Here is a 24,345-nt window from a genome sequence, read left to right on the forward strand (position 1 = left end):
GAGAAAAGACCAGAGAGAGAGAGCAGAGAGAGAGCAGAGAGCAGGCTGAGAAAGCAAAGAGAGAGTGAAAGAGCAAAGAGAGAGAGAGCAGAGAGGAGAGAGCAGAGAGGGCAGAGAGAAAGACCAGAGAGAGAGAGCAGAGAGAGAGCAGAGAGCAGGCTGAGAAAGCAAAGAGAGAGTGAAAGAGCAAAGAGAGAAAGACCAGAGAGAGAGAGAGCAGAAAGAGAGCAGAGAGCAGGCTGAGAGAGACGAGAGAGAGCAGAGAGTGAGCAGAAAGAGAGCAGAAAAAAGAGAGAGCGAGAGAGCAGAGAGAAAAGAGTGAGAGAGCAGAGAGGGAGAGAGCAGAGAGAGCAGAGAGATGGCAGAGAGGGCAGAGAGATAGCAGAGAGAGCAGAGAGAGAGAGAGGGCAGAGAGAGAGCAGAGAGAGCAGAGAGAGAGGGCAGAGAGAGAGAGCAGAGAGAAGAGACAGCAGAGAGAGAGGGAGCAGAGATCAGGCTGAGAAAGCAAAGAGAGAATGAGAGAGCAGAGAACTCTGTTGCTATAGTGACCCTGCATCACAACACTATGTTGCTATAGTGAACCTGCATTACAACACTCTGTTACTATAGTGAACCTGCATTACAACACTCTGTTACTATAGTGACCCTGCATCACAACACTGTTGCTATAGTGAACCTGCATCACAATACTCTGTTGCTATAGTGAACCTGCATCGCAACACTCTGTTGTTATAGTAACCCTACATCACAACACTCTGTTGCTATAGTAACCCTGCATCACAACACTATGTTGCTATAGTGACCCTGCATCACAACACTATGTTGCTATAGTAACCCTGCATCACAACACTATGTTGCTATAGCGACCCTGCATTACAACACTCTGCTGCTATAGTGACCCTGCATCACAACACTCTGTTGCTATAGTAACCCTGCATCACAACACTATGTTGCTATAGCGACCCTGCATTACAACACTCTGCTGCTATAGTGACCCTGCATCACAACACTATGTTGCTATAGTAACCCTGCATCACAACACTCTGTTGTACTAATTGTACAATTTGTTTAATTCTATTCCACATATTTAATTGTTTCGTATTTCATTTCATATTTGTTTCATGTTTCAACCAGTCGCAGGTTAACATCAACCTGACAGAGGAAACGTAAAATCAATAAACAAACTGTTTTCACAATTAACAAGCTTTTCTTGTTTCAAGTATGTTTTATTATGAAAAGTACAATATATCCTATAATTGTCCAATTTGTTATTCATTATTATTTGTTATTCAACATAAAATACATGTTATTGTAAGAGGTCCTGGGTCAAGGTCACAATTATAGGAAGACGCGCATGTGTGTGTGTCCAATGTGTGTATCCAGTCTGTGTGTGTGTCCAGTGTGTGTGTGTGTGTGTGTGTTAATTGTTTGTCCAGGTGTGTGTGTGTGTGTGTTTTTGTTTGTCCTGTGTGTGTGTGTGTTTGTCCAGTGTTTGTCCAGTGTGTGTGTGTGTGTTCAGTGTGTGTGTGTGTCTAGCGTGAGTGTGTGTGTATTTTGTTTGTCCAGTGTGTGTGTGTTTGTCTAGTGTGTGTGTGTGTGTGTGTCCAGCGTGTGTGTGTGTGTGTTCAGTGTGTGTGTTTTTGTCCAGTGTGTGTGTGTGTGTGTGTGTGTGTTTGTGAGTCCAGTGTGTGTGTTTGTCCAGTGTGTGTGTCCAATTGTGTGTGTTTGTGAGTCCAGTGTGTGTGTGTGTGTGTGTGTGTTTGTGAGTCCAGTGTGTGTGTGTGTGTGTGTTTGTGAGTCCAGTGTGTGTGTGTGTGTGTTTGTCCAGTGTGTGTGTCTGTGTCCAATTGTGTGTGTGTGTGTGTGTGTGTTTGTCCAGTGTGTGTGTGTGTGTGTGTCTAGCGTGTGTGTGTGTGTTCAGTGTGTGTGTGTGTGTTTGTCCAGTGTGTGTGTTTGTCCAGTATGTGTATGTGTGTTCAGTGTGTGTGTTCAGTGTGTGTGTGTGTGTGTGTCTAGCGTGTGTGTGTGTGTGTGTGTTCAGTGTGTGTGTGTGTGTCCAGTGTGTGTGTTCAGTGTGTGTGTGTGTGTGTGTGTGTGTGTGTGTAGCGTGTGTGTGTGTGTGTGTTCAGTGTGTGTGTGTGTGTCCAGTGTGTGTGTGTGTGTCCAGTGTGTGTGTTCAGTGTGTTCAGTGTGTGTGTTCAGTGTGTGTGTGTGTGTGTGTGTGTGTGTGTGTGTGTGTCTAGCGTGTGTGTGTGTGTGTGTCTAGCGTGTGTGTGTGTGTGTGTTCAGTGTGTGTGTGTGTGTCCAGTGTGTGTGTCCAGCGTGTGTGTGTGTGTGTGTCCAGTGTGTGTGTGTGTGTGTGTCCAGTGTGTGTGTGTCCAGTGTGTGTGTGTGTCCAGTGTCATGTTATTATTTCAGGGACACTGAGGAGTCACCATAAATCCTAATCCCTGGATAGAGGGGCTCAGTGAATGAGGAGGTGAATGTGATCAGGTGGTTCAGTGTGTCAGAGGAGGCTCTATAGAAGGACAGAGTGCCGGCTGGCCAGTCCAGATACACTCCTACTCTGTGGGAGCTGGAGGAGGGGATGTCTATGGTAGTGGGATTATTATTGTGCCAGGCTCTGTAACTGTTGTCAGAGCAGTCCAGACTCCAGGACTTGTCATTGTATCCAAGACAACAGTCCTCACCTCTTCCTCTCCTGCTGATTCCTTTATATGTCACTCCTATAACAGCCCTTCTCCCACTCCACTCTACCTCCCAGTAACAGCGCCCAGTCAGACCCTCTCTACACAGCACCTGTTCATTGTCCTCAAATCTCTCTGGGTGATCAGGATACGGCTGCTCCTCTCTCCTACATGTCACCTTTCTGTTCTCCTCAGACAGAGAGAGGTGTCTGTCTACTGTGTTTGGGTCCAGTGTGAGATCACAGACATCTGATGGATGAAACCAGACACAATATTAGAAATCATGATCATTCACATTAGAATGTTAACTCACTTTTCACTAATTCATTTAATGTAGATGTTTCTAGGTATCAAAAGGAGAAGTTAAGGTAACTTGAGACTTGTTGAATGATCATATGTTATACTGTATGGTAATATAAAACACACTTATTCCCATTAATTACACACACACACACACACACACACACACACACACACACACACAAAGCAACTCTTTGTAAACGTTGGTGTCCCTGATTTCTGCTTCTGTAGAACTACAGCTGATAATTAATATGACCAAGTAAGTAATGATGGTGGTCTTTGACTTTGACTTAACTTGAATTAAGACTTATTCTTAGTCATATTCTTCACAGCAGTCAACACTCACATTTTCTAAGCCCAGGTTTCATTCTGTTCTCTCCACCATGTTCCACACTGTAGCGGTAAGCAGAAGTACAGACAGTCATTGAGGGATACACCTGAACTCACACACACACACACACACACACACACACACACCCACGCACACACACACACACACACACACACACACGTATATATCAAGCGAATGTTTGTCTGTGTGTGAGTGTCCAGTGTGTGTGTGTCCAGTGTGTGTGTGTGTCCAGTGTGTGTGTGTGTCCTGTGTGTGTGTGTCCAGTGTGTGTTTGTCCAGTGTGTGTTTGTCCAGTGTGTGAGTGAGTGTTTGTGTGTGAGTCCAGCGTGTGTATAAGTCCTGTGTCCAGTGTTTGTGTCCAGAGTCATTGAGAGATTTACTTTGTTATCAGCATATAACTTTGTCCAACCAACATTCCACTGGGCAGATGATCGTTGTGAACAGAGTGGTGGCGGTGGGGTTATGGTATGGCATAAGCTACGGGCAACGAATGGATTGGATTTTATCAATGGCAATTTGATATTCAAGACCTTCTCTTTTCAGTGTGTGTGTGTCCTGTTGGTGTCCTATGTGTGTCCAGTGTGTGTGTGTGTGTCCTGTTGGTGTCCTATGTGTGTCCAATGTGTGTGTGTGTGTCCTGTTGGTGTCCTATGTGTGTTCAGTGAGTCCATTGTGTGAAAGGACACACACAATGGCCAAACAGAATGGACAGATACAGGACACACACACAGTATATAACTTTGTCCAAGTGTTGGTCAGAATGTTTGTCTTAACTAGCCTGATAAGTCAAACATGTCTGATATGAACATTGACATAAACCCTCTACATACTTGAGTTTCTCCAGTCTGCAGTGTGGATCCTCCAGTCCAGCAGAGAGCAGTCTGACTCCTGAGTCTCCTGGGTGATTGTAGCTCAGGTCCAGCTCTCTCAGGTGTGAGGGGTTTGACTCCAGAGCTGAGACCAGAGAAGTACAGCCTTCCTCTGTGACTAGACATCCTGACAGCCTGCAAAGAGTCAAATCATATTAAAATCACACTGATATTCTTTGGAGGTGAAAATAGTGGCAGTATATTTTTTCAACATTTTCATCAGTGTCCTGAAACCTGCCATATCTATTCATAAATTAATGGTTCATTATTAGAAAGGACACATTATCAAAGTATTGCTTGAAGAGAGCAAAATGTATAGTACAAATATTATAGTAGACTGACCAGACCAGTTTAAAAAGCAGTATCAGTCAAAAGACAGACAGTGAAGAATCAGATTTAGGTTGTATTGAGTATACAGTCCACACCATATCTATTTAGACAGTGAGGTATCAGATTTAGATTGTATTGAGTATACAGTCCACACCATATCTATTTAGACAGTGAGGTATCAGATTTAGATTCTATTGAGTATACAGTCCACACCATATCTATTTAGACAGTGAGGTATCAGATTTAGATTGTATTGAGTATACAGTCCACACCATATCTATTTTGACAGTGAAGCTAACATTTTAAATGTGTCTCTATTCTCCAGCATTTTGGATTTCAGATCAAATGTTTCATATGTGGTGACAGTATATAATGTCACCTTTTATTTGAGGATATTTTAATACATTTGTGTTTCAACATTTAGAAAAATTAAAGCCCTTTGAGTCGAAGTCATAAGTCTGACCAATTCACTCACACTGTATTAAAGTAGTCAACAGAATTTGGTTCATGGAACATAATGACTGTGATGCCATGATTGAGAATTGAATGAATCATGAATAATAATGAGTGAGATAGTTATAGAGGCTACAACAAAACATGCTAACCTCTAACCATTACCAATAGCAGAGGCTACAACAAAACATGCTAACCTCTAACCATTACCAATAACAGAGGATACAACAAAACATGCTAACCTCTCACCATTACCAATAACAGAGACTACAACAAAACATGCTAACCTCTCACCATTACCAATAACAGAGACTACAACAAAACATGCTAACCTCTCACCATTACCAATAACAGAGGCCACAACAAAACATGCTAACCTCTCACCATTACCAATAACAGAGGCTACAACAAAACATGCTAACCTCTCACCATTACCAATAACAGAGACTACAACAAAACATGCTAACCTCTCACCATTACCAATAACAGAGACTACAACAAAACATGCTAACCTCTCACCATTACCAATAACAGAGGATACAACACAACATGCTAACCTCTCACCATTACCAATAACAGAGGATACAACAAAACATGCTAACCTCTCACCATTACCAATAACAGAGTCTACAACAAAACATACTAACCTCTCACCATTACCAATAACAGAGGGGGTCTGATCTTTGTGCCTCTGTAACTTTCTCATTCATCATCATTCACAATTCATTCATTATTGTTCATAATCATGGTAGCATCCACATGAATGTAGGAGTGTTTAGAAACATCTTCTATTCTTACTGACAATACAAGTGAAGTGACTCCAAAATGACAGGACATTATTCACCATTCAGTTTCTATTAGGAAAAACACCCAAAACACACTGCAAATGCATTCACCAAGTTAGTAGAATCACAATCTTGATGTAATCACTGCAGGCATGGAATATGGGACCAAATACTAAACTTATGACTACTTTAATTTGTCCAAATAATTAAGACTTCTTCAAATGGGAGAACTAAAAATAAACGTCCTCTCACTGTCATTTGCGTTTATTTTCAGGAAACTTAATTAACATGTGTAAATATTTGTATGAACATAACATTCAACAACTGACACATAAATTGAACAAGTTCCACAGACATGTGACAAACATAAATTAATAATGTGTCCCTGAACAAAGGGGGGCTCAAAATCAAAAGTAACAGTCAGTATCTGGTGTGGCCACCAGCTGCATTACGTACTGCAGTGCATCTCCTCCTCATGGACTGCACCAGATTTGCCAGTTCTTGCTGTGAGATACCCCACTCTTCAACCAAGGCACCTGCAAGTTCCCGGACATTTTTGGGGGGAATGGCGCTAGCCCTCACCCTCCGATCCAACAGGTCCCAGATGTGCTCAATGGGATTGATAACCGGGATCTTCGCTGGCCATGGCAGAACACTGACATTCCTGTCTTGCAAGAAATCACGCACAGAACGAGCAGTATGGCTGGTGGCATTGTCATGCTGGAGGGTCATGTCAGGATGAGCCTGCAGGAAGGGTACCACATGAGGGAGGAAGATGTCTCCTCTGTAACGCACAGCGTTGAGATTGCCTGCAGTAACAACAAGCTCAGTCCGATGATACTGACACACCGCCCCAGACCATGACAGATTCTCTACCTCCAAATCGATCCCTCTCCAGAGTACAGGCCTCGGTGTAACGCTCATTCCTTCGACGATACATGCGAATGCGACCATCACCCCTGGTGAGACAAAACCGCGACTCGTCAGTGAAGAGCACTTTTTGCCAGTCCTGTCTGGTCCAGTGACAGTGGGTTTGTGCCCATAGGCGACGTTGTTGCCAGTGTTTTCTGGGGAGTACCTGCTTTACACCAGGTCTACAAGCCCTCAGTCCATCCTCTCTCAGCCTATTACAGACAATCTGAGCACTGATGGAGGGATTGTGTGTTCCGGTGTAACTCGGGCAGTTGTTGTTGCCATCCTGTACCTGTCCCGCAGGTGTGATGTTCGGATGTACCGATCCTGCGCAAGTGTTGTTACATGTGTTATGCCACTGCGAGGACTATCAGCTGTCCGTCCTGTCTCCCTTTAGCTCTGTCTTAGGCGTCTCACAGTACAGACATCACAATTTATTTCCATGGCCACATCTGCAATCCTCATGCCTCCTTGCTGCATGCCTGAGGCACGTTCATGCAACAGAGCAGGGACCCTGGGTATCTTTCTTTCTGTGTTTTTCAGAGTCAGTGGAAAGACCTCTTTAGTGTCCTAAGTTTTTATAACTGTGACCTTAATTGCCTACCGTCTGTAAGCTGTTAGTGTCTAAACGACCGTCCCACAGCTGCATGTTCATTAATTGTTTATGGTTCATTGAACAAGCATGGAAACAGTGCTTAAACACTTTTTAATATAGATCTGTGAAGCTATTTGGATTTTTACAAATTCTTTGAATCTTTGAAAGACAGGGTCCTTAAAAAAGGGATGTCAATTTTTTTGATGAGTTTAGATACATAAAGTGCTTTCATATCTAAACGGTAAAATATACAGTCATGGACAAAAGTTTTGAGAATGACACAAATATTAATATTCGCAAAGTCTGATGCCTCAGTTTGTATGATGGCAATTTGTGTATACTCTAGAATGTTATGAAGAGTGATCAGATGAATTGCAAATAATTGCAAAGTCCCTCTTTGCCATGCAAATGAACTGAATCCCCAAAAAACATTTCCACTGCATTTCAGCCCTGCCACAAAAGGACCAGCTGACATCATATCAGTGATTCTCTTGCTAACACAGGTGTGAGTGTTGACAAGGACAAGGCTGGAGACCACTCTGTCATGCTGATTGGGTTCGAATAACAGACTGGAAGTTTCAAAAGGGGGGTGGTGCTTGGAATCACGGTTCTTCCTCTGTCAACCACGGTTACCAGCAAGGAAACACGTGCCATCATCATTGCTTTGCACAAAAAAGGCTTCACAGGCAAGGATATTGCTGCCAGTAAGATTGCACCTAAATCAACCATTTACCGGATCATCAAGAACTTCAAGGAGAGTGGTTCAATTGTTGTGAAGAAGGCTTCAGGGCGCCCAAGAAAGTCCAGCAAGTGCCAGGACCATCTCCTAAAGTTGATTCAGCTGCGGGATCGGGGCACCACCAGTACAGAGCTTGCTCAGGAATGGCAGCAGGCAGGTGTGAGTGCATCTGCACGCACAGTGAGGCGAAGACTTTTGGAGGATGGCCTGGTGTCAAGAAGGGCAGCAAAGAAGCCACTTCTCTCCAGGAACAACATCAGGGACAGACTGATATTCTCCAAAAGGTACAGGGATTGGACTGCTGAGGACTGGGGTAAAGTAATTTTCTCTGATGAATCCCCTTTCCGATTGTTTGGGGCATCCAGAAAAAGGCTTGTCCGGAGAAGACAAGGTGAGCGCCACCATCAGTCTGTGTCATGCCAACAGTAAAGCATCCTGAGACCATTCATGTGTGTTGTTGCTTCTCAGCAAAGGGAGTGGGCTCACTCACAATGTTGCCTAAGAACACAGCCATGAATAAAGAATGGTACCAACACATCCTCCAAGAGCAACTTCTCCCAACCATCCAGGAACAGTTTGGTGACGAACAGCCGTTTCCAGCATGATGGAGGACCTTGCCATAAGGAGAAAGTGATAACTAAGTGGCTCTGGGAACAAAACATCCATATTTTGGGTCCATGGCCAGGAAACTCCCCAGACCTTAATCCCATTGAGAACTTGTGGTCAATCCTCAAGTGGCGGGTGGATAAACAAAAACCCACATATTCTGACAAACTCCAAGCATTGATTATGCAAGAATGGGCTGCCATCAGTCAGGATGTGGCCCAGGATGTGGTCACTGACCATCTCGAATCCCACCGTACCTTCTCCGCTGTGCAATCTGGTTTCCGAGCCGGTCACGGGTGCACCTCAGCCACACTCAAGGTACTAAACGATATCATAGCCGCCATCGATAAAAGACAGTACTGTGCAGCCGTCTTCATCGACCTTGCCAAGGCCTTCGACTCTGTCAATCACCATATTCTTATCGGCAGACTCAGTAGCCTCGGTTTTTCGGATGACTGCCTTGCCTGGTTCACCAATTACTTTGCAGACAGAGTTCAGTGTGTCAAATCGGAGGGCATGCTGTCCGTTCGACTCTGTCAATCACCATATTCTTATCGGCAGACTCAGTAGCCTCGGTTTTTCGGATGACTGCCTTGCCTGGTTCACCAATTACTTTGCAGACAGAGTTCAGTGTGTCAAATCGGAGGGCATGCTGGGTCCTCTGGCAGTCTCTATGGGGGTGCCACAGGGTTCAATTCTCGGGCCGACTCTTTTCTCTGTATATATCAATGATGTTGCTCTTGCTGCGGGCGATTCCCTGATCCACCTCTACGCAGACGACACCATTCTATATACTTTCGGCCCGTCATTGGACACTGTGCTATCTAACCTCCAAACGAGCTTCAATGCCATACAACACTCCTTCCGTGGCCTCCAACTGCTCTTAAACGCTAGTAAAACCAAATGCATGCTTTTCAACCGATCGCTGCCTGCACCCGCATGCCCGACAAGCATCACCACCCTGGATGGTTCCGACCTTGAATATGTGGACATCTATAAGTACCTAGGTGTCTGGATAGACTGCAAACTCTCCTTCCAGACTCATATCAAACATCTCCAATCGAAAATCAAATCAAGAGTCGGCTTTCTATTCCGCAACAAAGCCTCCTTCACTCACGCCGCCAAGCTTACCCTAGTAAAACTGACTATCCTACCGATCCTCGACTTCGGCGATGTCATCTACAAAATGGCTTCCAACACTCTACTCAGCAAACTGGATGCAGTCCATCACAGTGCCATCCGTTTTGTCACTAAAGCACCTTATACCACCCACCACTGCGACCCTTATGCTCTAGTCGGCTGGCCCTCGCTACATATTCGTCGCCAGACCCACTGGCTCCAGGTCATCTACAAGTCCATGCTAGGTAAAGCTCCGCCTTATCTCAGTTCACTGGTCACGATGGCAACACCCATCCGTAGCACGCGCTCCAGCAGGTGTATCTCACTGATCATCCCTAAAGCCAACACCTCATTCGGCCGCCTTTCGTTCCAGTACTCTGCTGCCTGTGACTGGAACGAATTGCAAAAATCGCTGAAGTTTGAGACTTTTATCTCCCTCACCAAATTCAAACATCAGCTATCTGAGCAGCTAACCGATCGCTGCAGCTGTACATAGTCTATTGGTAAATAGCCCACCCATTTTCACCTACCTCATCCCCATACTGTTTTTATTTATTTACTTTTCTGCTCTTTTGCACACCAATATCTCTACCTGTACATGACCATCTGATCATTTATCACTCCAGTGTTAATCTGCAAAATTGTAATTATTCGCCTACCTCATGCCTTTTGCACACATTGTATATAGACTCCCCCCTTTTTTTCTACTATGTTATTGACTTGTTAATTGTTTACTCCATGTGTAACTCTGTGTTGTCTGTTCACACTGATATGCTTTATCTTGGCCAGGTCGCAGTTGCAGATGAGAACTTGTTCTCAACTAGCCTACCTGGTTAAATAAAGGTGTTCTCAACTAGCCTACCTGGTTAAATAAAGGTGAAATAAAAATAAGTTAATTGACAGCATGCCATCAGTCAGGGTGTGGCCCAGAAGTTAATTGACAATATGCCATCAGTCAGGATGTGGCCCAGAAGTTAATTGACAACATGCCATCAGTCAGGATGTGGCCCAGAAGTTAATTGATAGCATGCCATCAGTCAGGATGTGGCCCAGAAGTTAATTGACAACATGCCATCAGTCAGGATGTGGCCCAGAAGTTAATTGACAACATGCCATCAGTCAGGATGTGGCCCAGAAGTTAATTAACAGCATGCCATCAGTCAGGATGTGGCCCAGAAGTTAATTGACAACATGCCATCAGTCAGGATGTGGCCCAGAAGTTAATTGACAACATGCCATCAGTCAGGATGTGGCCCAGAAGTTAATTAACAGCATGCCATCAGTCAGGATGTGGCCCAGAAGTTCATTAACAGCATGCCATCAGTCAGGATGTGGCCCAGAAGGTAATTGACAACATGCCATCAGTCAGGATGTGGCCCAGAAGTTAATTGACAACATGCCATCAGTCAGGATGTGGCCCAGAAGTTAATTGACAACATGCCATCAGTCAGGATGTGGCCCAGAAGGTAATTGACAGCATGCCAGGGTGGAGTGCAGAGGTCTTGGAAAAGAAGGGTCAACACTGCAAATATTGATTCTTTGCTTCAACTTCATGTTGTTATACACGCTCCAGCAGGTATATCTCTCTAGTCACCCCCAAAACCAATTCTTTCTCTGGCCGCCTCTCCTTCCAGTTCTCTGCTGCCAATGACTGGAACGAACTACAAAAATCTCTGAAACTGGAAACACTTATCTCCCTCACTAGCTTTTAGCACCAACTGTCAGAGCATTTTACAGATTACTGCACCTGTACATAGCCCACCTATAATTTAGCCCAAACAACTACCTCTTTCCCAACTGTATTTAATTTATTTATTTATTTTGCTCCTTTGCACCCCATTATTTTTATTTCTACTTTGCACATTCTTCCATTGCAAAACTACCATTCCAGTGTTTTACTTGCTATATTGTATTTACTTTGCCACCATGGCCTTTTTTGCCTTTACCTCCCTTCTCACCTCATTTGCTCACATTGTATATAGACTTGTTTATACTGTATTATTGACTGTATGTTTGTTTTACTCCATGTGTAACTCTGTGTCATTGTATCTGTCGAACTGCTTTGCTTTATCTTGGCCAGGTCGCAATTGTAAATGAGAACTTGTTCTCAACTTGCTTACCTGGTTAAATAAAGGTGAAATATTTTTTTTTTTAAATGTAATTGTCAATAAAAGCCTTTGACACTTATGAAAATGCTTGTAATTATACTTCAGTATTCCATAGTAACATCTGACAAAAATATCTAAAGACACTGAAGCAGCAAACTTTGTGGAAATTACTATTTGTGTCATTCTCAAAACTTTTGGCCACGACTGTATATGTATGAAAATACCTTTAAATAAAAGGTGACATTCTGTACTGTCTCCTAATATGAAACATTATATCTCAAATCCAAAACGCTGGAGCAAAGCACCACATTTAAAACTGTAAGCTTCACTGTCCAAACACATATGGTGTGGACTATGTGTGTCTGGTAAACACATGTGGATCTGGTGAACAGTTATCACTTGTTGACCAACTACAGGAATACTGACCTCAGAGTCTCCAGTTTACAGTGGGGATTCCCCAGTCCAGCAGAGAGCAGCTTCACTCCTGAATCCTTCAGGTCATTGTTACTCAGATCCAGCTCTCTCAGGTGTGAGGGATTTGAACTGAGAACTGAGGCCAACACTTCACAGGATGTGTTTCTGAGTTTACAGACAGTGAGTCTGAAACACAGAGAAATACAATGCCAGACAGGTTGTATTAAAATGTTACACTTAGCTTTCCCTGCTTACACTGTAACCTGTGCACAAATAATGTGTTGGGTTTGACCTCAGAGCTGAGACCAGAGAAGCACAGCCTTCCTCTGTGACTAGACAGCCTGACAGCCTGCAAAGAGACAAATCATATTAAAATCACACTGATATTCTTTGGTGGTGAAAATAGTGAGAGTATATATTTTTTTTATGTTCAGATATATCAGTGTCCTGAAACCTGCCATATCTATTCATCAATGGATGTTTCATTATTAGAAATGACACATTTTCCAAGTATTGCTTGTAGATAGACAGATGTATAGTACAAATATTATAGTAGACTGACCAGACCAGTTTAAAAAGCAGTATCAGTCAGAAGACAGACATTGAGGTATCAGATTTAGATTGTATTGAGTATACAGTCCATACCATATCTATTTAGACAGTGAGGTATCAGATTTAGATTGTATTGAGTATACAGTCCACACCATATCTATTTTGACAGTGAAGCTGACATTTTAAATGTGTCTCTATACTCCAACATTTTGGATTTCAGATCAAATGTTTCATATGAGGTGACAGTATATAATGTAACCTTTTATTTTAGGATATTTTCATGCATATCTGTTTCTCCATTTAGAAATGAAAGCACTTTATGTATCTAGTCCCCCCATTTGAAGAAGTCATAAGTATTCTGACCAATTAACTTTCAGTGTATTAAAATAGTCAAAAGTTGAGTATTTGGTCCGATATTCCTTGAACGCAATGACTTCATCAAGCTTGTGACTCAAACCCTGTAATGGTCTGTGTGAGGCTGGTGCAGAGGAGTCAGGACAGCAGAGATGTGTCCCTGTAATGGTCTGGGTGAGGCTGGTGCAGAGGAGTCAGGACAGCAGAGATGTGTCCCTGTAATGGTCTGGGTGTAGCTGGTGCAGAGGAGTCAGGACAGCAGAGATGTGTCCCTGTAATGGTCTGTGTGAGGCTGGTGCAGAGGAGTCAGGACAGCAGAGATGTGTCCCTGTAATGGTCTGGGTGAGGCTGGTGCAGAGGAGTCAGGACAGCAGAGATGTGTCCCTGTAATGGTCTGGGTGTAGCTGGTGCAGAGGAGTCAGGACAGCAGAGATGTGTCCCTGTAATGGTCTGGCTGAGGCTGGTGCAGAGGAGTCAGGACAGCAGAGATGTGTCCCTGTAATGGTCTGGGTGAAGCTGGTGCAGAGGAGTCAGGCAGAGGACAGCAGAGATGTGTCCCTGTAATGGTCTGGGTGAAGCTGGTGCAGAGGAGTCCAATTTGTAAGTCGCTCTGGATAAGAGCGTCTGCTAAATGACTTAAATGTAAATGTAAATGGAGTCAGGCGCAGGACAGCAGAGATGTGTCCCTGTAATGGTCTGTGTGAGGCTGGTGCAGAGGAGTCAGGCGCAGGACAGCAGAGATGAGTAACACAAGTAACTTTACTCAAATACTCTAATAACATGTCGTAATACCGAGCCCACAATAACAGACCGAACAGACAGAAAACAATCACAGAAACAAAGGGGAAAAAGAGGGTTAAATAATGAACATGTAATTGGGGAAATTAAACCAGCTGTGTAAAACAAAGACAAAACAAATGGAAAATGAAAAGTGGATCTGAGATGGCTAGAAGACCGGTGACGTCGACCACCGAACGCCGCCCGAACAAGGAGAGGGACCGACCTCGGCTGAAGTAGTGACAAACTCGTTTTTTGCATTTACAGTTTGTTCTGGTTGTTTTGGGTTATTTTTATTCATTAAAACAATTTTGTTTCATGACTAGAGTAATTTTCTGTCTGAGTAGATAACATCTTTCTAAGCACTACTAAACTAATCCTGATGATGCCATGATTAATACAAATCATGACTGAATCATGAATAATAATGAGTGTGAAAGTTACCGATGCTACAACAAAACATGCTAACCTCTCACCATTACCAATAACAGAGGAGTTTAGCATTTATTCTGATCTGGGTGCCTCTATAACTTTGTTATTCACTATTCATATTTAAACAGTAACACAGGTATGCCTGGTGTACATGTGGATCTGGTGAACAGTTATCACTTGTTGACCAACTACAGGAATACTGACCTCAGAGTCTCCAGTTTACAGTGGGGATTCCCCAGTCCAGCAGAGAGCAGCTTCACTCCTGAATCCTTCAGGTCATTGTTCCTCAGATCCAGCTCTCTCAGGTGTGAGGGGTTTGAAATGAGAACTGAGGCCAACACTTTACAGGATGTGTTTCTGAGTTTACAGCCAGTGAGTCTGAAACACAGAGAAATACAATGACAGACAGGATGTATTAAAATATTTCGCTTAGCTTTCTCTGCTTACACTGTAACCTGTGCACAAATAATGTGTTGGGTTTAGCCTCAGAGCTGAGACCAGAGAAACACATCCTAGAAATGACACATTTTCCAAATATTGCTTGTAGATAGAAAGATGCACATTAACAAATATTTGAGTATACTGACCAGACCAGTTTAAAAATCAGTATCAGTGTAAAAGACAGACAGTGAGGTGTCAGATTTAGATTGTATTGAGTATACAGTCCACACCATATCTATTTAGACAGTGAGGTATCAGATTTAGATTGTATTGAGTATACAGTCCACATCATATCTATTTAGACAGTGAGGAATCAGATATAGATTGTATTGAGTACACAGTCCACACCATATCTATTTTGACAGTGAAGGTGACATTTTAAATGTGGCTCTATACTCCAACATTTTGGATTTGAGATCAAATGTTTCATATGAGGTGACAGTAAATAATGTGACCTTTAACCTCTTGAAGCTATGGGGGCGCTATTTCATTATTGGATAAAAAAACGTTCCCGTTTTAAGCGCAATATTTTGTCACGAAAAGATGCTCGACTATGCATAGAATTGACAGCTTTGGAAAGAAAACTCTGACGTTTCCAAAACTGCAAAGATATTATCTGTAAGTGCCCCAGAACTAATGCTACAGGCGAAACCAAGATGAAACTTCAAACAGGAAATGAGCAGGATTTTTGAAGCTCTGTTTTTCTATCGTCTCCTTATATGGCTGTGAATGTGCCGTGAACGAGCTTATGCTCTCTGCCGTTCGTCCAAGATGTCTGCAGCATTGTGACGTATTTGTAGGCATATCATTGGAAGATTGGCCATCTCACCATTAACAATAACAGAGACTCCAACAAAACATGATAACCTCTCACCATTACCAAAAACAGAGGCTACAACAAAACATGATAACCTCTCACCATTACCAAAAACAGAGGCTACAACAAAACATGCTAACCTCTCACCATTACCAATAACAGAGGCTACAACAAAACATGCTAACCTCTCACTATTACACATAACAGAGACAACAACAAAACATGCTAACCTCTCACCATTACCAAAAACAGAGGCTACAACAAAACATACTAACCTCTCACCATTACCAATAACAGAGACTACAACAAAACATGCTAACCTCCCACCATTACAAATAACAGAGGCTACAACAAAACATACTAACCTCTCACCATTACCAATAACAGAGGCTACAACAAAACATGCTAACCTCTCACCATTACCAATAACAGAGGCTACAACAAAACATGCTAACCTCTCACCATTACCAATAACAGAGGCTACAACAAAACATGCTAACCTCTCACCATTATCAATAACAGAGGATACAACAAAACATGCTAACCTCTCACCATTACCAATAACAGAGACCACAACAAAACATGCTAACCTCTCACCATTACCAATAACAGAGACCACAACAAAACATGTTAACCTCTCACCATTACCAATAACAGAGGCTACAACAAAACATGCTAACCTCTCACCATTACCAATAACAGAGGCTACAACAAAACATGCTAACCTCTCACCATTACCAATAACAGAGACCACAACAAAACATGTTAACCTCTCACCATTACCAATAACAGAGGATACAACAAAACATGCTAACCTCTCACCATTACCAATAACAGAGGATACAACAAAACATGCTAACCTCTCACCATTACCAATAACAGAGGCTACAACAAAACATGCTAACCTCTCACCATTACCAATAACAGAGGCTACAACAAAACATACTAACCTCTCACCATTAACGGGTGGGTCATGATGTTTGTACCTCTGTAACTTTCTCATTCATCATCATTAACCGATTAACTTCAACCGATCGCTACCTGCACCTGACCGCCTGTCCAACATCACATTTACATTACATTTAAGTCATTTAGCAGACGCTCTTATCCAGAGCGACTTACAAATTGGAACTACTCTGGACGGCTCTGACTTAGAATACGTGGACAACTACAAATACTTAGGTGTCTGGTTAGACTGTAAACTCTCCTTCCAGACCCATATCAAACATCTCCAATCTAGAATTGGCTTCCTATTTCGCAACAAAGCATCCTTCACTCATGCTGCCAAACATACCCTTGTAAAACTGACCATCCTACCAATCCTCAACTTTGGTGATGTCATTTACAAAATAGTCTCCAATACCCTACTCAACAAATTGGATGCAGTCTATCACAGTGCCATCCGTTTTGTCACCAATGCCCCATTATTACCCACCATTGCGACCTGTACGCTCTCGTTGGCTGGCCCTCGCTTCATACTCGTCGCCAAACCCACTGGCTCCATGTCATCTACAAGAACCTGCTAGGTAAAGTCCCCCCTTATCTCAGCTCGCTGGTCACCATAGCATCTCCCACCTGTAGCACGAGCTCCAGCAGGTATATCTCTCGTCACCCCCAAAACCAATTCTTTCTTTGGCCGCCTCTCCTTCCAGTTCTCTGCTGCCAATGACTGGAACGAACTACAAAAATCTCTGAAACTGGAAACACTTATCTCCCTCACTAGCTTTAAGCACCGACTGTCAGAGCAGCTCACAGATTACTGCACCTGTACATAGCCCAACTATAATTGAAGCCAAACAACTACCTCCTTCCCTACTGTATTTTATTTATTTTGCTCCTTTGCACCCCATTATTTTTATTTCTACTTTGCACATTCTACCATTGCAAATCTACCATTCCAGTGTTTTACTTGCTATATTGTATTTACTTTGCCACCATGGCCTTTTTTTGCCTTTACCTCCCTTCTCACCTCATTTGCTCACATTGTATATAGACTTGTTTATACTGTATTATTGACTGTATGTTTGTTAAACTCCATGTGTAACTCTGTGTCATTGTATCTGTCGAACTGCTTTGCTTTATCTTGGCCAGGTCGCAAATGTAAATGAGAACTTGTTCTCAACTTGCCTACCTGGTTAAATAAAGGTGAAATAAAAAAATAAAAATAAAATTAACGAATCATTCCTGATTATTCATAATCATGGTAGCATCCACATGAATGTAGAAGTGTTCAGAAACATCTTCTATTCTTACTGACAATACAAGTGAAGTGACTCCAAAATGACAGGACATTATTCACCATTCAACAAGTTAGTAGAATCACAAGCTTGATGTAATCACTGCAGGCATGGAATATGGGACCAAATACTAATCTTTTGACAAAAATAATTTATCCAAAATATTATGACTTTTTCAAATGGGAGAACTAGATACATAAAGGGTTATCATTTATAAACTGTAAAATATATGTATGAAAACACCTTTAAATAGAAGGTGACATTCTGCACTGTCACTTAATATGAAACATTATATCTCAAATCCAAAACTCTGGAGCAGAGCACCAAATTTAAAACTGTATGCTTCACTGTCCAAACACATATGGTGTGGACTATGTGTGTCTGGTAAACACATGTGGATCTGGTGAACAGTTATCACTTGTTGACCAACTACAGGAATACTGACCTCAGAGTCTCCAGTTTACAGTGGGGATTCCCCAGACCAGCAGAGAGCAGCTTCACTCCTGAATCCTTCAGGTCATTGTTACTCAGATCCAGCTCTCTCAGGTGTGAGGGGTTTGACTCCAGAACGGAGACCAGAGAAGCACAGCCTTCCTCTGTGACTAGACAGCCTGACAGCCTGCAAAGAGTCAAATCATATTAAAATCACACTGCTATTCTTTGGTGGTGAAAATAGTGGCAGTATATTTTTTCAACATATGGAACCTTCCATATCTATTCGTAAATGAATGTATCATCATAAAAAATGACAAATGATGAAATCATTACCTGAGGATAGAAACATGTAAACTACAAATATTTTAGTAGACTGACCAGACCAGTTTAAAAAGCAGTATCAGTCAAAAGACAGACAGTGAGGTATCAGATTTAGATTATATTGAGTATACAGTCCACACCATATCTATTTAGACAGTGAGGTATCAGATTTAGATTGTATTGAGTATACAGTCCACACCATATCTATTTAGACAGTGAGGTATCAGATTTAGATTGTATTGAGTATACAGTCCACACCATATCTATTTAGACAGTGAAGTATCAGATTGTATTGAGTATACAGTCCACACCATATCTATTTAGACAGTGAGGAATCAGATATAGATTGTATTGAGTACACAGTCCACACCATATCTATTTTAACAGTGAAGCTAACATTTTAAATGTGTCTCTATACTCCAACATTTTGGATTTGAGATCAAATGTTTCATATGAGGTGACAGTAAATAATGTGACCTTTAACCTCTTGAAGCTATGGGGGCGCTATTTCATTATTGGATAAAAAAACGTTCCCGTTTTAAGATGCTCGACTATGCATAGAATTGACAGCTTTGGAAAGAAAACTCTGACGTTTCCAAAACTGCAAAGATATTATCTGTGAGTGCCCCAGAACTAATGCTACAGGCGAAACCAAGAAACTTCATACAGGAAATGGTCCAGATTTTGAATGCCCTTTGTTCCAATGTCTCCTTATATTGCTGTGAATGCGCCAGGAATTGAGCCTACACTTTCTACACCCTTTCTATCGTTTCCCAAAGGTGTCTGCATCATTGTGACGTATTTGTAGGCATATCATTGGAAGATTGGCCATAAGAGACTACATTTACCAGGTCTCCGCCCGGTGTCCTTTGTTGAAATTGGTGCGTAACCTACAAGCTGCACGCATACATCCATGTGATTCTGGGGAGAGAGGAGACTTCCACGAACTATATATCATGAAGAAAGTTCGACGTTTTGATGACTGATTTTTCGGGGGTTTTTGGTAGCCAAACATGACGCAGAAAACGGAGCGATTTCTCCTGCACAAATAATATTTCAGGAAAAACTGAACATTTGCTATCTAACTGAGTCTCCTCATTGAAAACATCCGAAGTTCTTCAAAGGTAAATGATTTTATTTGAATGCTTTTCTGGTTTTTGTGAAAATGTTGCCTGCTCAATGATAACGCTAAATGCTAACGCTAAATGCTACGCTAGCTATCAATAGCTATCAATACTGTTACACAAATGCTTGTTTTGCTATGGTTGAGAAGCATATTTTTGAAAATCTGAGATGACAGTGTTGTTAACCAGTTGAAGCTATGGGGGGGCTATTTCATTATTGGATAAAAAAACGTTCCCGTTTTAAGCGCAATATTTTGTCACGAAAAGATGCTCGACTATGCATATAATTAGCAGCTTTGGAAAGAAAACACTCTGACGTTTTCAAACTGCAAAGATATTATCTGTGAGTGCCACGGAACTGATGCTACAGGCGAAACCAAGATGAAACCTCAAACAGGAAATGAGCAGAATTTTTGAGGCTCTGTTTTTCTATCGTCTCCTTATATGGCTGTGAATGTGCCATGAACGAGCTTATGCTCTCTGCCGTTCGTCCAAGATGTCTGCAGCATTGTGACGTATTTGTAGGCATATCATTGGAAGATTGGCCATCTCACCATTAACAATAACAGAGACTCCAACAAAACATGATAACCTCTCACCATTACCAAAAACAGAGGCTACAACAAAACATGCTAACCTCTCACCATTACGAATAACAGAGGCTACAACAAAACATGCTAACCTCTCACCATTACCAATAACAGAGGCTACAACAAAACATGCTAACCTCTCACCATTACACATAACAGAGACAACAACAAAACATGCTAACCTCTCACCATTACCAAAAACAGAGGCTACAACAAAACATACTAACCTCTCACCATTAACAATAACAGAGGCTACAACAAAACATGCTAACCTCTCACCATTACCAATAACAGACACTACAACAAAACATGCTAACCTCTCACTATTACCAAAAACAGAGGCTAAAACAAAACATACTAACCTCTCACCATTAACAATAACAGAGGCTACGACAAAACATGCTAACCTCTCACCATTAACAATAGCAGAGGCTACAACAAAACATGCTAACCTCTCACCATTACCAATAACAGAGGCTACAACAAAACATGCTAACCTCTCACCATTACCAATAACAGAGACTACAACAAAACATTCTAACCTCTCACCATTACCAATAACAGAGGCTACAACAAAACATGCTAACCTCTCACCATTACCAATAACAGAGGCTACAACAAAACATACTAACCTCTCACCATTACCAATAACAGAGGATACAACAAAACATGCTAACCTCTCACCATTACCAATAACAGAGGCTACAACAAAACATACTAACCTCTCACCATTACCAATAACAGAGGCTTCAACAAAACATGCTAACCTCTCACCATTACCAATAACAGAGGCTACAACAAAACATACTAACCTCTCACCATTACCATGATGTTTGTACCTCTGTAACTTTCTCATTCATCATCAATTGTAAATGAGAATGTGTTCTCAACTTGCCTACCTGGTTAAATAAAGGTGAAATAAAAAATAAAAATAAAATTAACGAATCATTCCTGATTATTCATCATCATAGTAGCAATTACCAATAACAGAGGGGGTCTGATCTTTGTGCCTCTGTAACTTTCTCATTCATCATCATTCTCGATTCATTCATGATTATTCATAATCTTGGTAGCATCCACATGAATGTAGAAGTGTTCAGAAACATCTTCTATTCTTACTGACAATACAAGTGAAGTGACTCCAAAATGATAGGACATTATTCACCATTCAGTTTCTATTAGGAAAAACATCTAAAACACAACCAAGACAAACTGCAAATTAATTCAACAAGTTAGTAGAATCACAAGCTTGATGTAATCACTGCAGGCTTGGAATATGGGACCAAATACTAAACGTATGACTGAAATAATTTATCCAAAATATTATGACTTTGTTAAATGGGAGAACTAGATACATAAAGGTTTTTCATTTATAACGTGTAAAATATATATGTATGAAAATACCTTTAAATAAAGGGTGACATTCTGTACTGTCACCTAATATGAAACATTCTACCTCAAATCCAAAATGCTGGAGCAGAGCACCACATTTAAAACTGTAAGCTTCACTGTCCAAACACATATGGTGTGGACTATGTGTGTCTGGTAAACACATGTGGATCTGGTGAACAGTTATCACTTGTTGACCAACTACAGGAATACTGACCTCAGAGTCTCCAGTTTACAGTGGGGATTCCCCAGTCCAGCAGAGAGCAGCTCCACTCCTGAATCCTTCAGGTCATTGTTACTCAGGTCCAACTCTCTCAGGGGTGAGGGGTTTGACTCCAGAGCTGAGACCAGAGAAGCACAGCCTTCCTCTGTGACTCCACAGCCTGACAGCCTGACAAAGAGATCATCATGACTTCACAAACACACTGTTAATTTAACACCAGTAGTGTAGAAGGACAATGGTAGATGCATTTGGTTTATTCTTCCAAACAACATATAGATTCATCATCCGTCTCCTAGAATTGTATGGTCATAATGTTATACTAATGTGAAAATCAATGCATTTATTCAACGTGTTTTTCAATATATTATATACATATTATATTACATATTTTACTCTAAACTGAATATTTCTTCCTGATGATTAGTTCTTATATGTCATTTTATTTACTCACAGAACAGCTCTGGAGGCTTTGACCACTGGCAGCAGCCTCAGAAGACCTTCCTCTGATCTGGAGTATTTCTTCAGGTCAAACACATCCAGCTCCTTTTCTGAAGTCAGCAACACAAAGACCAGAGCTGACCACTGTGCAGGTGACAGTTTGTCTTCTGAGTGACTTCCTGATCTCAGGTAGCTTTGGATCTCCTCCACTAGAGAATGGTCATTCAGTTCATTCAGACAGTGGAACAGATTGATGCTCCTCTCTGGAGAAGGATTCTCCCTGATCTTCTCCTTGATGTACTTGACTGTTTCTTCATGGGTCTGTGAGCTGCTTCTTGTCTTTGTCAGTAGACCTTGTAAGTGCTTCTGATTGGACTCCAGTGAGAGGCCCAGAAGGAAGCGGAGGAAAAGGTCCAGGTTTCCTGTCTCACTTTGTAAGGCTTTATCCACAGCACTCTTGTAGACAGTAACTTCAGACTCGTCTTTTGTTTGCAGTTTGTCCATTAGATTCTCATTGTTGTTGGTGAATGAGAGGAACACATATACAGCAGCCAGAAACTCCTGAATGCTCAGATGAACAAAGCAGTACACCTTGTCCTGGTACAGCCCACATTCCTCTTTAAAGAGCTGTGTGCACAATCCTGAGTACACTGAGGCTTCACTGACACCAATGCCAGACTCTTTCAGGTCTTCTTCATAGAAAATCAGATTGCCTTTCACAAGCTGTTGAAAAGCCAGTTTTCCCAGTGACAGAATGCTCTTTTTATTCCAGTGTGGACCTGTCTCTTCTTTCCCAAGATACTTTTCATTCTTCTGTTTGATATGAAACACCACAAGGTGTGTGTACATCTCAGTCAGAGTCTTGGGCATCTCTTCTCTCTTATGTTTCAGCATGTGTTCAAGGACTGTTGCAGAAATCCAACAGAAGACTGGAATGTGGCACATGATGTGGAGGCTCCTTGATGTCTTTATGTGTGAGATGATTCTGTTGGCCAGGTCCTCATCACTGAATCTCTTCCTGAAGTACTCCTCCTTCTGTGGGTCATTGAACCCTCGTACCTCTGTCACCTGGTCAACACACCCTGAAGGGATCTTATTGGCTGCTGCAGGTCGGGTAGTTATCCAGAGGAGAGCAGAGGGAAGCAGATTTCCCTTGATGAGATTTGTCAGCAGAACATCCACTGAGGTTGACTCTGTGACGTCACAACAGATCTTGTTCTTCTGGAAGTCTAGGGGCAGTCGGCACTCATCCAGACCATCAAAGATGAACAGAACTTTGTACTTGTTGAAGTTGGAGATTCCTGATTGTTTGGTTTCCATTGAGAAGTGATTGAGAAGTTCAATGAAAGTGTGTTTGTCCTCTTTCATCAAATTCAGCTCCCGAAAAGGGAATGAAAATACAAATTGGACATCCTGATTTGCTTTTCCTTCAGCCCAGTCCAGAATGAACTTCTGCACAGAGACTGTTTTTCCAATGCCGGCGACTCCCTTTGTCAGCACAGTTCTGATAGGTTTGTCTTGTCCAGTTAAGGGTTTGAAGATGTCGTTACATTTGATTGGAGTCTCTGGTCTTGCTTGTTTCCTGGTTGTTGTCTCAATCTGTCTCAGCTCATGTTCATTATTGACCTCTCCTGTTCCACCCTCTGTGATGTAGAGCTCTGTGTAGATCTTATTGAGAAGTGTTGGGTTTCCTTGTTTAGCGATCCCCTCAAATACACATTGAAACTTCTTCTTTAGATTAGATTTGAGTTCACGTTGGCAAATCACAGCAAGCTCATCTGAATGAAGAAATAACACAGAGGATATTAATATTACGTCTGTTTTAATGCCTACTTTATTGTAGGACTGTTATAAAGTTGTAAATTATAATAATTTATTATCTTAACTGACTGTCTAAATCTGTAAAAGTTTTTATAATGCATTACAGACTGGTGTGACTGATTATA

The 24,345-nt window shown here is 41.8% G+C and overlaps 2 protein-coding genes across 4 annotated transcripts in view; one reads left to right on the forward strand and one right to left on the reverse strand.

Annotated features, from left to right (window-relative positions):
• LOC135564803 (NACHT, LRR and PYD domains-containing protein 4E-like) overlaps positions 1-24,345 on the forward strand; it is a 259,953-nt gene that overhangs the window by 97,761 nt on the left and 137,847 nt on the right. The gene's annotated exons all lie outside the window — the stretch shown is intronic.
• Positions 1,206-24,345, reverse strand: part of LOC115126685 (NACHT, LRR and PYD domains-containing protein 12-like) — a 33,768-nt gene continuing 10,628 nt past the window's right edge. Inside the window, exons 5-12 of the mRNA XM_065010885.1 lie at positions 22,413-24,177; positions 21,956-22,129; positions 18,325-18,498; positions 12,562-12,618; positions 12,282-12,398; positions 4,170-4,343; positions 3,334-3,380; positions 1,206-2,936 (exon numbers count right to left, since the gene is read on the reverse strand). Coding sequence (XP_064866957.1) covers positions 2,410-2,936; positions 3,334-3,380; positions 4,170-4,343; positions 12,282-12,398; positions 12,562-12,618; positions 18,325-18,498; positions 21,956-22,129; positions 22,413-24,177 — 3,035 coding nt within the window. The 3' untranslated portion in view covers positions 1,206-2,409. The remainder of the gene's footprint in view (positions 2,937-3,333; positions 3,381-4,169; positions 4,344-12,281; positions 12,399-12,561; positions 12,619-18,324; positions 18,499-21,955; positions 22,130-22,412; positions 24,178-24,345) is intronic.

This window comes from Oncorhynchus nerka, linkage group LG26, assembly GCF_034236695.1.
Source record: "Oncorhynchus nerka isolate Pitt River linkage group LG26, Oner_Uvic_2.0, whole genome shotgun sequence".
NCBI classification, from domain to species: Eukaryota; Metazoa; Chordata; class Actinopteri; order Salmoniformes; family Salmonidae; genus Oncorhynchus; species Oncorhynchus nerka.